Source organism: Hippoglossus stenolepis, chromosome 1 (assembly GCF_022539355.2).
Source record: "Hippoglossus stenolepis isolate QCI-W04-F060 chromosome 1, HSTE1.2, whole genome shotgun sequence".
Lineage (NCBI taxonomy): Eukaryota > Metazoa > Chordata > Actinopteri > Pleuronectiformes > Pleuronectidae > Hippoglossus > Hippoglossus stenolepis.
This window is the reverse complement of record NC_061483.1, coordinates 14045793-14060415: the sequence shown is the minus strand read 5'-3', so window position 1 is coordinate 14060415 and position 14623 is coordinate 14045793. Positions and strand designations below refer to the sequence as shown.

The window sequence follows — 14623 nt, the reverse complement described above, 5'->3', positions numbered from 1 at the left end:
AATAGAGACATAAACAAAACCCTCTCATCGTCTTGTCTCTATCTGTCTTCGGTTCAGAAATTCTCACGATTATAAATAAAGAAACTGCATTTAATTGAAGGTCTTTCTTATTTTATGTCCCAGCCTTTCTTGTCTAAGTGAGAAGTGAATAGAGCCGTTTCCTGCGGATCCGGGAGGAACACCCATGTGCAAGTGAGGCCAGAACTGAAAGAGGCTGAGAGAATTCAATGTGACGGTTAAAGAGCCGCTGTATGTAAATCCTCAATCAGCACTGAGTCCGAAAAAGTGGGAAATTCCAACAATGTAGAAGCTTTGACACATTGAAACGATATCCCCACATATACAACAACAATGAAAAGTTATATTGTGTACATTTTACTTCCTGGCTGGAAATCATTCCTGACTGAATCGAACAAAGGATACATAAATACAGAGCCAGTGTAACGAGAAGATATATGGTCTATGAACTTTTCCGTTTCAGCCTGTGTGTGTGTGTGTGTGTGTGTGTGTGTGTGTGTGTGTGTGTGTGTGTGTGTGTGTGTGTGTGTGTGTGTGTGTGTGTGTGTGTGTGTGTGTGTGTGTGTGTGTGTGTGTGTGTGTGTGTGTGTGTGTGTGTGCGCGCACAATGAGGAGGAGGGATTTCTATTGTCTCTCAGAGAATAGCATTAGTGCTTGTGATCATCGTGGCGTCGCTCATACAACCGGCCTTGGAGTCTTTCTTATGGACCCACGCTTCCCGTACAAAGGCCCAACAATACAGGAAGTTAAAGCACTTGTCACAAGCAGCAGGTGGTTTGGAGTCAGATGTTATGATCAGCAGAGATTAACTCCTGACTCCAACATGAGATTTCACTGTTGAACAGTGAGAAGAGACTGATACATGTTGGTGCTAAATCACCTGCAGGGACTGGCCAGCTGTACACCTTTTGTTTTTAGTCGTTATTGTTTATGCTTATGTAGCTGATATACTTTTTTTGGGATTCCAAGAGTTGGTTGTGATTTAGTCCTGTGTAAAATTATTCATCCCACAGGATCCTTGTCCTCAGCGCAGCCTTTTGCCTTTTACCCACAGCTAACAATGCTAAATAATGCTAAACAGATAGCGTGGCGTTTTCCTTCCAAAAATGCCACTGTCAGTTTTCTTTCAAGTCACAAGTCACAGCTTCTTCCCCACTTGGCAAGCAGTGATTTCCCATTGATACTGCGAGTGAAAGGCTTCCTGGCTCTGCCTGCTCTTCCCAAAAACCTGGGCCGAATGCCTTCATATTGTTCGTTCAGTCTATTGTGATGCTAATGTCTGCCTGAGACCCTTGAGTCATCTATCACGGATGACAGGAAAGCTGGGGCCATTGTGTCGGCCTGCTACATGCACACACACGTGCACACACACATAGAAATCAACATACAACAGGCTGTGGTCTGTAAACCAAAAGAAAGGTTTGAATCAACAGATTAAAATCTAAGTATTGTTTGGGTTAATATGAACAGTTGCAATTTAGGCTGCAACCAACTGTTATATAAATAGTAGATTAAGTTGTTTATCATTTTTATATCATATTTTATATAATTAATAAGTCTTAAGTAATGGTGAAAAGCATTCATCCCACGTTTCAAGAGCTCAAGGTCGCATTTTCATTCTAGAACAAAAATAACCAGTTTGCAATAACAAAACAAAAATTCACATTTCAGATGCTTGAACTGGGAAATATTTGATGTTTTCTTACTGAAACTATTCAACTTAATTTTCTGTTGATTGACAGGAGCATGACCTTGTAGCTTCAGCAGTATTTTATATATTAGTTCTGTACTTAATAAATTAGAAGTATAGGGCTGCATTGAATTACTATTAAATATCTATATATTTAAGCTGCCTTTCATTTTCTTGATTAATTGCCTGGTCTATAAATAGTCAGAAATATATGAGGCTGAAGCTATAGGTTTTGTTCCGACCTGTGTTTTTGCAGCAGGTCTTCCCTGCTCACTCTCGCCATGTCACGCTTACACACTGTCCTATCAATAAAGGTACAAATTCCCCCAAAATATCTGAAAAACAATGAAAAATGTGCACAGTTTCCAAGGATATTTACTTTTGAGGAATGTTAATACCAGGAAAATTGGATCCTCACATTTGAAAAACTGGAACTATCAAATATTTGTCAGTTCTGCGAGAAAAAGGATTTTAACAATTAATGAATGATACTTTCCAGGCTGTTGTACCAAGACCACCTCCGGTCTAACCAGAGTTTTGGTATTGTAATGTGAACATTTAAAAAAACAAAGAATCGAATGAAGGGTTGATGATAGACGTGTCTTATACTGTGTTGGGCAGCGTCACAGATTCGTCCTCGGTTCTGTCAGGCCCTGCTCACAGAGCTGAGTGGTAGGAGCCACACATGTCGGCAATCTGCCGACTGATTCTTGGCCAGGCCCAGCTCTGTCTCACTGTCTCATGGCAGAGTGCTGGGCCAGATGTGACTGTGGTTGTGCCTGCATTAGGAAAAAGTGCTGTTACAGGAAATGGATGCTTTTAAAAGGAGGAAAAGAAAAAAAACTGAGCCGAGCAGTAAAGTATTGTTCTTGCTGCTCAGAGGATGTAACCAAGCCAGTTAAATTGTTTAATGTACCATTACTTAAATTAGACTGTTTATGTTACACAGGTGTATAAAGGCGTTGGTAGTGAATTCAATGACAAGCATTTGGGTTTGCATGCCAGTGGAGATTCAGCAATGTTTTAGTGGTACTCTAGTAAAGTGGAAATTTGGAAACATGAAATACAAGCCATGTAAATTGTCATGTCGTATTGATTAGCCTTGTACGTTGCTTCTATTTTATACTACATTGATTTTAGAAAACATGTTTGAATGTGCAGAAGAAATTGTGGATTGTTTGCTTTGGATTTAAACACTGTTCAATGACTTCTTGTGGACTGTCACTGAAGCCCATTACTAGAAATAAGATTTAAGATTCTGTATCGGACGGTTGTGAGATGATTTATTCATTTTACAATGTCTCAAACCCCTCGGCATGATTTCAAAAGGCATTCTTGATATCCTTTGTAGAGCTAAAACAATCTATATTCCCTAAAAATATTCACTAGTTTCAGCTTTTCGTTTGTTCGAATAAGTGGTATTTTGTTGTATTTAAAAGTAAATTGATTATATTTATTACTAGGACAATATGTGTTCCCAGCCAACTAATGAACTGATTCATTTTAAAATGAACTTAAAGATTAATCGATCTTTGTTATCTACACTCACGGTTTAAACTGATGTTCCAACAATCATACAGGGTGTAATCCATTAAGGGAGAGGACAGGATATACCAGTTTCTGTGAGAAGGTTTTAAAAGCCAGAATACAATATAAACCTAAAATATGTTGTGCTCAGAGTAAAGGACAAAACTCTCTCTTCACTTTTCCTTTATTGAAAATCTCATTCTCTTGCACTTTAAAGTAGCACAAAGCGCTGTAGTGGCTAAAATAGCTCTTACACTTGAACTGACTTATGCAGAATTTGAGGGTATACATGTATTTTTCAAGTAACATGGAATCACATATTTATCAGCAGAAAGGAAGATTGCACTCTTTTTTCACTCTTTAAAAAATCTGGTTTTAGCTGGAGTTTGTAGTGAAGCAGAAAATGAGCAATGCAGGATTGAGTTTGAACCAACTACATCCATGTCTACGACTTTCACAGAAAATGAATCTGCGTCTACTTTGACAGTCGATCATCTTTAAGTAACCTTTAAAGCAAAACACACCCAAATTTTCCAGTTTCTCAGATGTGATGACCTGAAGATTTTCCTTGTCATAGCATTGTCGTAAAGACAGAATCTTTGGCCTTTAGGCTGTTCGGCCGTTTGGTTCCGTTCCCCAGTCTCAACTTCTCCAGTGTGAAGATTTGCTGCCGTAATTAATTCAGTGTCTTTGAGTTTGTACTGTTGCTCAAACAAAACAAGGTATTTTAGACTCAAATCATCTTGGGCTTAAAGAAATTGTCGTCAGCATCTTTTGACCATTAGTTAATGGAACAAATCATTAATCAAATAATCGGGACAATAATCATCAGTCGGGATTATCAACTGTTGATTTCAACATTGAAAGTCTAATGGGAGGAAATGGGAAGTTATCTCTGGGTGTGGTACCTCTGAGGTTGGTCCACATGTCGACTGGGGACAATTCACTCCATTGTCATTCACAACAGAGGGAGCCCGTCCCAGGTTCCTCAGACAGAGGATGCTGAGGGCCAAATTGGATTTCTGACTGAATGAGGAATCAGCTGCTTGGAGACGGTCTAGAGAAAGCCGAGCCAGCGTCTCTTTGTGGGGCTGCTGCTGGAGTGCCATTCACATGTCGCCGATCCTCCACACTCATTGAAATTCAGAGGAGAGTTTACTCTGGCCAGGTGGAGGGCTCCTCTAGCTGCTGAACAACACAGACCTGCTCAGGGGTCACACTATAAATATTTAATCCCCTTCCTGCTGCTTTGAGTGACAGGAACACCCCATAAAGAGTTAATTTTCTTAGCCTTCTCCCGGCACTGCTACGACGGCAGGACCTTATTTAACCCTGAGCGCCTGTCTCAGTTGTAGCTACGTTGATCTTTCAAAACTAATGGGAAGAAAATCTTCCGGGGCTTTGTTGAAAAAAATAGCCAGCACTCACAATAAGATGGCTTTCCCAAATTCAAAGTTTAGATCTTAAGCTCTGCCCTGACTGAAATCACATCAGTGTCACTCTGCATTTCAGTTGTGTTAATTGTTCAACAGATTGGCTCTGAAAGTTTAATCTTTAAAACATCTTAAAAAAAATTCCTAAATTTAATATGCCACTTAATTTTTTATATATAGTTTACCACACTGATTCATCCATCTTAAACTGAAAGAAATAATTTTATTTACTCTGAATCCACCTCTAAATAAGGATATAACCAAGTAGTATATCTTTAACTCTCATTTATTAATGTGCAGAAGCTTATAAATCTCATATGTTACTATTTTATTTAATACTTGGACAGAAGCATTTCCGTAAAGTCTCTGTTTGAGGAGCACAGGAACTCTGGAGCAGTATGGATGTCAGGCATACACATGGCTAAAGCATGTGTTTTAAAACCAAAACATCTTAGAGTAGATGTAGAACTGGGATACCACAGTTGGTTCCTCTTGTTTCATGGACGCCAAAATTTCCTGCGAATGAAGACCCAACAAATGTCCGTAATATTGTACTGCTACGTACTGTAAGTCCTGCTGTAATGGCTTCATATATCTCATTACAAGCCTTAATGCATGTGAGCTCACTGCAACTAAGAAACTTTGAACCAAACATAAAAGCTGAAAAAACTGAAGAATTTTTTGTTTCTAGTTTTCTTCTTTGAAATGGTTATAGTCTTATGACTGGTTTTGGGAAGCACAGTTGAGTTGAAATACATACATCTACTGAAAGTGCGAAAAATGTAAATCGTAAATAATAAAATCCGCTTATCCTCAACGTCATCTAGACTTACTTTTTACAAAAACTGTCGGCCATTAGTTATTTGTGGAAGATCATTGATTTATTAGTTTGTAATGTAGCAGAGTAGCACTACATGGATTTCAGGTAGGAAAAGCCGAGTTTTAGTCATTAATGTGGACAGCCACATCTTTTTTTCAGAAATTGTTGTTTTGCAGAGCCAACTCAGGCAAGAAGAAAGAAAAAAAAAAAAAGAACATGGGCCAGCCAGGACCCACTGAGCTTTTTTCCAGCCTGGTGAAAAGAATGAATTATTCAACAGTAAGCAAGCTTTCAGCTGGCCATTTGTGTGCTTTGATCTACGAATCAGGAGTTTGCATGAATGCCTGTATTGTCATGTCATGTTTCCATAGTGTGTGAATTATTGAAAATAGTGCAGCCCTCCCCTCCTCTACTACATCTAGTAAAGTGTACACTGCAGGTGGTTGGACCTGTCACTCGCCAGATGTTGATGTTTATATGTCCAGCGTGGTCACATGACTGGGTTCATGTGTGTTGGCCTGGTTTAAATGTTCAGTGTGAAATAAGCCTTGGGGTCCACCTTCAAAAAACTCCAACAAACATGATGTTTTTTGGGGGTTTATTAAGGTAATGAAACCATTAATTGAACATAATTGGTCAACCAATCATCACTTGCAAGACATGGACATAGCAGGTTTTGAGGGTTTTGATGAAAGCTAGCTATACCTTGCTAGCATGAGCAGAACATAAGATCGCTGGTGCCACACAAGATGAGGCTTCAGGCCGATTACCTCCACCAGGGAGTTTATGTTATTCTGTCTATTTATCTGTTTCAGTAGGATTATTCAAAAACTACAGGTCCGATTTTATTGAAACTTGGATCATGGATCTTGAAAATAAAATCTGATGATATCGAAAAATCCACGAGGGTGTATAATTTGGTGAGGCTTAAAGGTGACTGTTGGCTCTTGGCTGAGTTATGCGCTATACCGAGCACCGCTCTAGTTACATTTCCATTGTTCTCTTGTCTATAGATCCATCAAAAGTGTCTGTTTATGTTCTCCGTCACATTCTCTGATCCCTGATGTGCCTCCATTGATAGAAGATGCCTTTTGTTCTGATTACCTGAGATACAGCTTATTAGCACATGTGCAACACGTTGTGGTCCCATTGTGTCGTAATAATAAAGTAAGACCATTAATTGATAATGAAGTGAACGTAGAAAAATGTGTCATTATGTTGAGGGTTTCGTGCATTTCATAGAGGAGCAGAACAGATCCATGGTATTGGTGGGCTACAGCTGGACACATAATTAGAGAGCCTCCTTACCTATAATTTGTGTAATAGTTTTGGTTGGCGGCATGTTATTACCATATGAAAGGGCTAAGCTGGGGTCATGTGCATTGCTACAGCAATTAGAGCAGAGCTGAGGGCAGAAGAATGTTTGGAGCCGTCGTTAATTGGAAATCTCTACAAAGCTATGCTTTAATTATAATTTAGTCAGAGCTGCACTGTTTTAAACCCAATATATTCAGTAGCCATTATTTTCTGTAATAGTATGAACAGCTAGGTCTGTTTCCTTTCAAAGCGTCGGGCTTTGAAGAGAATGAGATTGAATTAGATTAATTTGAAAGGCTGTGCTGCTGCTGCTGCTGCTGCTGCTGCTGCCAGTTTTTTTTTTTTAATGCTAATGTCACATGGTGTTTTCATAGGGAAATTAGATCTGGTTTGTTTATATGATATACATACCTTCTGTTTTGTACGGTTGCACACGCTATAGGTGCTTTGTCTAAATAAAAGTTAATTTGCATTTTCCTCATTCACAATTTGTATGTTCAAGTACAAAGGTATTCATTAACTTAATTGAAGCAAATAATCTATATATGATTTTTCTGGAGCTTATCAGCACTGCTAAATGATCAATGCCCCTACTTTTACCTACAGTCATAAACTCAATCCCCATTTTTTAGGTTTTTTATTAAAAAACTAAAAATTAAACCCAGAAGCAACATATATCTAAATAAAAACAAGATTATGAATGTTGAGCCTAAAGAATCACAGACACTTGCACACATTATCTGGAGCACACACACACACACACCTGTAAACTCCATGGTGGTTTTTTTTGCAGAATGTTTTCTAAATTTCCACTCCTCCCTTGGCATTCAGAGTTTTTTTTTTTTTTACGTTTAACACATTTCCCTTTCTTTTCTTGTTCACACAGGTCGAAATGAGCTGATAGCCAGATACATCAAGCTTCGGACTGGGAAGACGAGGACTCGGAAGCAGGTACGACAAGAGAGGAGATGTCTCTGTCAGATGTGAATGTGTGCAGTCTGCCGCCTTTGTTACTGCAGGAGAACAACAAAGATAGACAGAGAGTAACACAATGCTAAGCTGTCCAGGGCACGTCTGAAGCTGACAGAAATCAGACATCCCTGGATTATTACATTTCCAAAATATGCATCGATATGACATGTAGCTTTTACTAGGTTTGTGCAGTTTTCCCTTTAAAAAGCTTTCATACAGTATATCAACCTTTTTACCTAAAATGCAACCTGCCGATATCTACAGTAAAGCAGGTACTGTACATACAAGTCTAAGATCAGTGCTGTTATGTGAAGAGAGAGTAGCCTGACAGTGCAAGTATTCCTCTGTATGACTACATCACAGAGGTCATGCACTTTGCAGTAAGAGAGGCCTTTATTAACAGGAAGGTCGAAGCCTTAATGGATTGGTACCATCTCTGATCAAAGAGTATGGGCAGTGAGTGCATCCTGCTTTCTGCAACACGCTGTATCACGCTTTTCCTTCCAAAGAGATGAGCTCAGATTCAGATAGATAAATACATCTTTGCAGTAATACGTCATATAATTAACGTTAATCAATCAGAATTAAGGGCTCTCGGTATTTCTCTTATGTGTATATACTAAGAAGAATGAGAAGGATGCTAGTTCTTTCCCAGACTTGACCACTGACCTGAATAACAATGATAAACAGTCCGGCATCTACAATGATGTTCGATCACTGTGTGTGTGTGTTTGTGTGGATTGATCAGTCTGTGACTCTTCTCCTCAACACACAATCAGAATGAGAGAGAAAGACAAGAGAATTGATGCCCTACAGCAACACCTACACATCTGTTTCTGCTGTTTCTGCTGTTTCTGCTGTTTTAATGTATGTGTTATTTATGTTAATGCTGACAACAAGCAGTTCTTTTTTAGTAGAGCTGAGATTAAATTAGTCCGCAACAATTTTGATGATTGAATTATCATGTAAATTATTTTATAAGATAACTTTTCAAAACAATTCCCCAGTCATAACCTCTAAAATGGTGATTTGTCCTTGTCCACTGAGTTTTCTATGATTCTAAAATCAAAACCTTTGGATTTTCTAATGTTGCTTGAGCAAGTTTGTCAGTTTGGGCTTTAGAAAACTTCTTACTTTTGGATTTTCTTACAATTTACATTTTAAACAATCAGCCAAAAGCATTTCCTTTAAATCTAAAATTTTAATAATAATAACAAATATTTTCAAATTGATTTCTTGAATTGTTTTTGTTTTTATTTTGTATAAAATGCTGATCATAATAACCAGAGACTATTAAATCATTTTGAACTGTGTGAACGCCAGCGGTGAACTTGGCTGGGGAAATGCCTCGTTCAGCTCCCGAAAGAATACAAGACGAGCCGATTCTCATTCAGCACACAGCAGATCACATCTGTATGTCTTAATGTGAGCTAAAGGGGCCTGCATCCTCCTTAATCAGTTCACTTAAGTAACGACAACACACAGCATAATGCTCTACTTGCTGTTAGCTTGGTGTGTGGTGTGGACATGCTTCTGTTACCCACCGTATCTCCCTCAAGTGTTTCTAAACAAAGAACTGTGTAATCCACTTTGTACTTCTTTTGTTTTTGCTTGTTTTTTTTATACTCCCTCTTCTCTGTTTTAATGGAGGTGTCTAGTCACATACAGGTCTTAGCAAGAAAGAAAGTTCGAGAAATCCAAGCTGCCATTAAGGTACGTCTGGCTTTGCCCAGTTGTAGGGGGCTTTTCATTGCCATGGTTACAGGCTCTTCCTTTGTTTTCCTCCCCTCCCCTACCCCGCAGGTGTCTAGTCACATTCAGGTTCTTGCCAGAAGGAAATCTCGTGAGTTTCATTCCAAGCTAAAGGTATGCGCTTTTCTGCTTTTGGGCTTGTCGGTTGCCGTGCGTCTTAACTTCCTGTTTCCTGTGGTGACAGAGTGAATGCCTGGTGCTCTGATTTACCCCCTAACCCTAATCCTCTGCTGACTGTGGTCTCCTCACATTTTTTAACCCCCTCCACCCTCTCGCTCCATCTCTCACTCATTCTGTCTACGTGATTTTATCTACATTTATTCACTTTTCTGAATGGGCCCTTTGCTTTGAGCGTGGCTGCTCATCATATCAACGACTATGCTGGGAAAATAGTGACATAGACAGAATAGACAGTTTTTATTTCCAGTCATTATAATTATTCTAATACATAAATTGTTAGCAATCTAAAAAAAACTGGTACTGGTAGTTAGATTTTTTTATTATACAACAAAATGGCCGCTGCTGAATTTTAATTTTTTAAAAGCCATTACGGATATTGACAGTTAAAAAATATAATTAAAGGTCAGGGGGACTCATCGTCTGGAGATCATGAAAGTTTGTATCACATTTCATGACAAAACATTTGAAATTTATTGAGCGATCTTAAAATAAGCAGTGGACAGATTGACAGTAGATAAAGTTTAAAAAAACTTTTATGTTACAACTACCAATATATAGACTATTTGCTGGTCAGGCTCAAATTTTTGCTTTTATATATAAGAAATTTGAAACCTAAATTAAGCACAAATTTTGGGAAGCATGCTGGCATTGGCTGTTGGTGATTGGCTGACGGTCAGGGGAATCGGTCTGCCTTTCTCTTATCAAGCAGAATTTATTTTAACAAAACAGAGCATGGCGGGGGGGGGGTCGTCTGTGTTAACTAGAAAAAAGGCGATTGCTTGTCTACCTCCTTTGACAAAGTAAACCAACTTTTCCCCGCTGTCAAAGGCTCAGTGTTGTGCCTTCAGAGCGGAGAATGGCCGTGAAGCTGGCTGTTTCTGAAATGCCCTCTCTGCTTTCTTGTTCTCCCTTCAGTCTGTTAATAACTCCGGGCTCTCACAATGCCATGGCTGTTTGTCGCTTTGCTTCCTCCTGGTTCAGATGTCGTCATTTCGGAGCGTTCCTGTCAGTTATTACAGCAACAGTGACATCTGTAAAAAACATCACTGAAGAAAGTTTTTCAGACTGGTTTATTAAATAGAAATCACTGTGAATAATGCACCCTTGAATAACTCTGATTTGTATTTCAAGATATTCTATGAAGTAATGTTTAGATATGAAAAGATACTTCACCCATGTGTCCTGCCCTGTCTTCTTTTCTCTTCTCGGGGAGTCTGCTATACATTTTGACTTTCACACTTCAACTCAAATTAATGAAGCCTCATTAATCTCTGTGTGTGTATGTTTATCCTAGGCTACCTTTGGGGACATTTCAGACTAAAAGACCAGTTATTTTGGGATGGCTCATACAAAAGGGGACAAAGCTTCAGAATAAAAACCTCAGTTGGGAAAATGATCATTTTTTTCAGTGGTGAAGGGTTTGGGTGAGGCAAGTAGTGGTTAAGGGTTAGCGTAATTCTGCTGGAAATGAATGCAAGTGTATGTAATGTCCCCAAAAGTGATCTATGACTGTGTGTGTGTGGGTGTTCTCTTGTACAGCTATCTTTGTGAGGACCAGTTTGCGTCTACAACATATGGAGTGAGGACATTTTGGGAAACCAAGGACCTTTGTGATCCCCCCCTTTACTGGACTGTTTGGGGGTTAAGACTTGGTTTTTGGGTTAGGGTTAGGGTTAGGGTTAGGCATTAATTTGGATGGTTAGGGTAAGGGGCTAGGGAATGCATTATGCCAATGAGTGTCCTCACTAAGATAGAAGTACAAACATGTGTGTGTGTGTGGTTGTGTTGAGACAGAGTCACACAGGCTGCTAGCCACATGAATGCCTGGTCTTTCAGGGGCACAGGCGGCAGTCTGAAGAAAAACAGACAGCTTTTGTATGAATCCCTGTCTTTTCTCATTTAAAGCAAATTAGAGTTCAGTGGCAAAGAGAAGTACAAGAAGTGTGCCCCTCATTTCAGGGGGCATCAATGAAAACCTGCTGTTTCTGGTCCTGTCAATGGCATTTTAGTGAATTGACAGTCATTATGTTACTGCTCTGTTGTTCTGTCTGGAGCGAAGACCCCTGATCAGATTGTGAAATTTATAAAGGACAAGACATTTGCCACAGAAACCAAGAATGATTTGTAAATACAAATGTTATAATCCTTTGTCATGAGGTGTTCTTTTCCCATGTGTTTGTTGTACTGTGTAAAGACGCCTGGACACTCAAATTAAAATTGTTTTTTACTGATAAAAGCATTTTGAAAATTGTCCAATTACTCTACAGAATTTACACTAAAGCCCTGTTTGTTTGTGTTTAGGTTACAAGCATGGTAAGTATTCATTTCCTTCAGTTGTTGTCCTGTAGCTGCTCGTCATGTGTTTGTGCTCATAGTGACACAATAGCTGCTGCCCAGTGTTTTCCCAGTTTATTGGTGTCTGTTTGTCATCATACTATTGTTATAGTGCAGCTTGACTCTGCTCTGCCAGCATGCTCACCTTCAGCTTCTGTCACCAGTGAGAATGCATGGGTTTACTGGTGTGTGTGTGTGTGTGTGTGTGTGTGTGTGTGTGTGTGTGTGTGTGTGTGTGTGTGTGTGTGTGTGTGTGTGTGTGTGTGTGTGTGTACTCAAGTTCAGCTCGACTTGAAATAACTATATTAATGCACATTAAAGCTAGGCTTGTTGAATTTGGAAGAGCTAGCAAGAGCAGGCTACACTTTGAAAATATGCAATAGATACACCCCCTCTCCCATCGACCCTCTCGTCAAGGCTACGCCCACAAAACTCACGTTGCTATAGGGTTGCTACGATATGTGCACCCTAACCCTAACCCTTTAACAAGTGACTACGTCCCAGTGCACTTCTACAGGATTTTTTGGGGTTCTTCTTAAATTACCATCCTGTTAATTTAGCATGTCCATTTTGAATGAATTTGTATACAGCCGGATAATTAAATTAATAATAATTAAAAAACCTAACCGGACCTGCGAAAGTCTCTCAAAGTGTCATTAGTGTCCTTCAGTGAAAAATTCCTTACGATGTTTTGACATACAGATAAATGCAGTCTTGATAGTACGGCTGCTGAACTAGTGTTTTAAAAGTATTTTAGAGGTAGATCAACAAGCAAACTTTCATTTAAGTGCATACCACTGCTAAGTATTGTATATCGGAAGTCAATGGTAATTGTTTGACACATTCCTTTAAAAAAAAAAAAAAACCTACACTTAAATAGCAATGCTGATACATCTTCTTTTTAACCTGCCTGCTGTTTGCTGTTGTGAGAGAGGTCAGTGGTGCTTTCAGTGTGTTGTTTAGAGTCTGGTTGTTGTGTTGCTGCCTCTGCACCCCCCCTCTCTCTCTGTGTGGGTGCTAAGCCTTTTGTGACTGCTGTTAAAGGACCAAGCCGTGAAGGACAAAGCCCTCCAGAGCATGGCCTCCATGTCCTCGGCTCAGATCGTCTCTGCCACGGCGATTCACAACAAGCTCGGCCTGCCAGGCATCCCGCGCCCAGCCTTCCCCGGAGCAGGGGTAAGAGCCTCGTCGGCTGCAGCACCCACCACTCCACCCCCGCTTTTGATCCTCCTGGGGCCAGTTTCACCCCCGGCAGCCACGGGGCCAAACACACCGACACCCAGGCCAAATCACATTACACACTGCATCTTATTTGTGCCTATCAGATAAGCAGATGATCAAAAGAAGGGGTAGTCAAGATAACTACATCCACTGAACAAGGAGCTAAAAGCCAGTTTGATCTTGTAGCTCACAGCTGCTCACAATTGGATGTTGTTTGTACTTTGTACTTTGTTGTCTATTTATACATCTTATTCTCTAGTTATGGCAGGGTATGATATCGACCGGTCAGCCGGGATCGTCACAAGAGTAAGTATCACACGTTGACCTCAGAGTAGAAAACTTCAACTTAAAATTCGTTTTTTATTACATTTTGTTTCTCTTTCTCTGCTCCAGTATTAAGCCTTTCACCCAGCAAGCCTACCCCACTCAGCCAGCAGTCACAACAGCCATTTCAAGTAAGAATTTATTTCATTTAAAAGCTTTTTTGTACACTTGGTTTTTGCTCTTCTTTGATAACTTTCATCATAAACCAGCTGAAGATCAAACTCACTCCCTTGTCGCTTTGTCTTTTCCCTGCTTGATTTGAAGCAGTTCAGAACCTCCTTAGTTGTCACTTTTTGCTGTGAAACAATTTGAGACTAAAAATCAAATCAGTTTCAGCCACTCCAGTTTATTATATATATTTCATATTTTTCATTACTTACTTTAACTTTTTTAAGGTTTATTTTTACTTGTAAGGCTTTCAGCAGTTCATGTTGCACAAACATTATCACAAGAAAGAAATCAACAAAAGGTCCTGTTATGCAACATTTTTTCTCATTCTTTTTTTGCCATTTGAAACTTACTTATTAAACTGCATACCTCAACCAAGGCCCAACCGTCCCATTATGAAACCACTTAAATTCAATCGAACCAGATTTTCATTTGGATCTTCACCAAATTGTGCACACTCATAAATATTAGACCTCAAATCACTGATTTGAGCCTGATTTTCTTAATATTAATATTCATGTTTATTCTCTGAGAAATTAACGTAAATGTTGAAAATTGCCTGATCATTCAACGTTCCTTTGTGATCCCACTCCATCATTTAATGGATTCCTTGGCCCATGTTCCATCCTTCCACCAAGTTCCAAGGAAACTCAGTGTTATTATGTAATCTTTCTTACAAACAAACAACAAACATACAAAGCAACCCACAAACGGACCGGGGTGAAAACATAACCTCCTTGGTGGAGACAAAAACATCTGTTGCCTTTGAATACAGAACTCATGGAGATGCTGGAGACTTCGTGCTGTGATGTAATGTTATCACAAACATGACAAGGTTGTCGTTTTTTTACTTTTTGGATAATTTAT

The 14623-nt window shown here is 39.4% G+C and overlaps 1 protein-coding gene across 8 annotated transcripts in view; it reads left to right on the top strand.

The window, feature by feature from the left end:
- The window catches only part of tead1b (TEA domain family member 1b), a 46522-nt gene that overhangs the window by 23077 nt on the left and 8822 nt on the right, over positions 1–14623 (top strand). For 3 of the 8 annotated variants that reach the window (XM_047339557.1, XM_047339555.1, XM_047339553.1), the window contains 6 exons: positions 7692–7756; positions 9428–9643; positions 12011–12022; positions 13088–13219; positions 13524–13570; positions 13658–13719. In XM_047339557.1, coding sequence (XP_047195513.1) covers positions 7692–7756; positions 9428–9643; positions 12011–12022; positions 13088–13219; positions 13524–13570; positions 13658–13719 — 534 coding nt within the window. Of the gene's footprint in view, positions 1–7691; positions 7757–9427; positions 9644–12010; positions 12023–13087; positions 13220–13523; positions 13571–13657; positions 13720–14623 lie in introns of those variants that run through there. The other 5 variants (XM_035153355.2, XM_035153374.2, XM_035153364.2 and 2 more) reach the window with 5 other exon arrangements.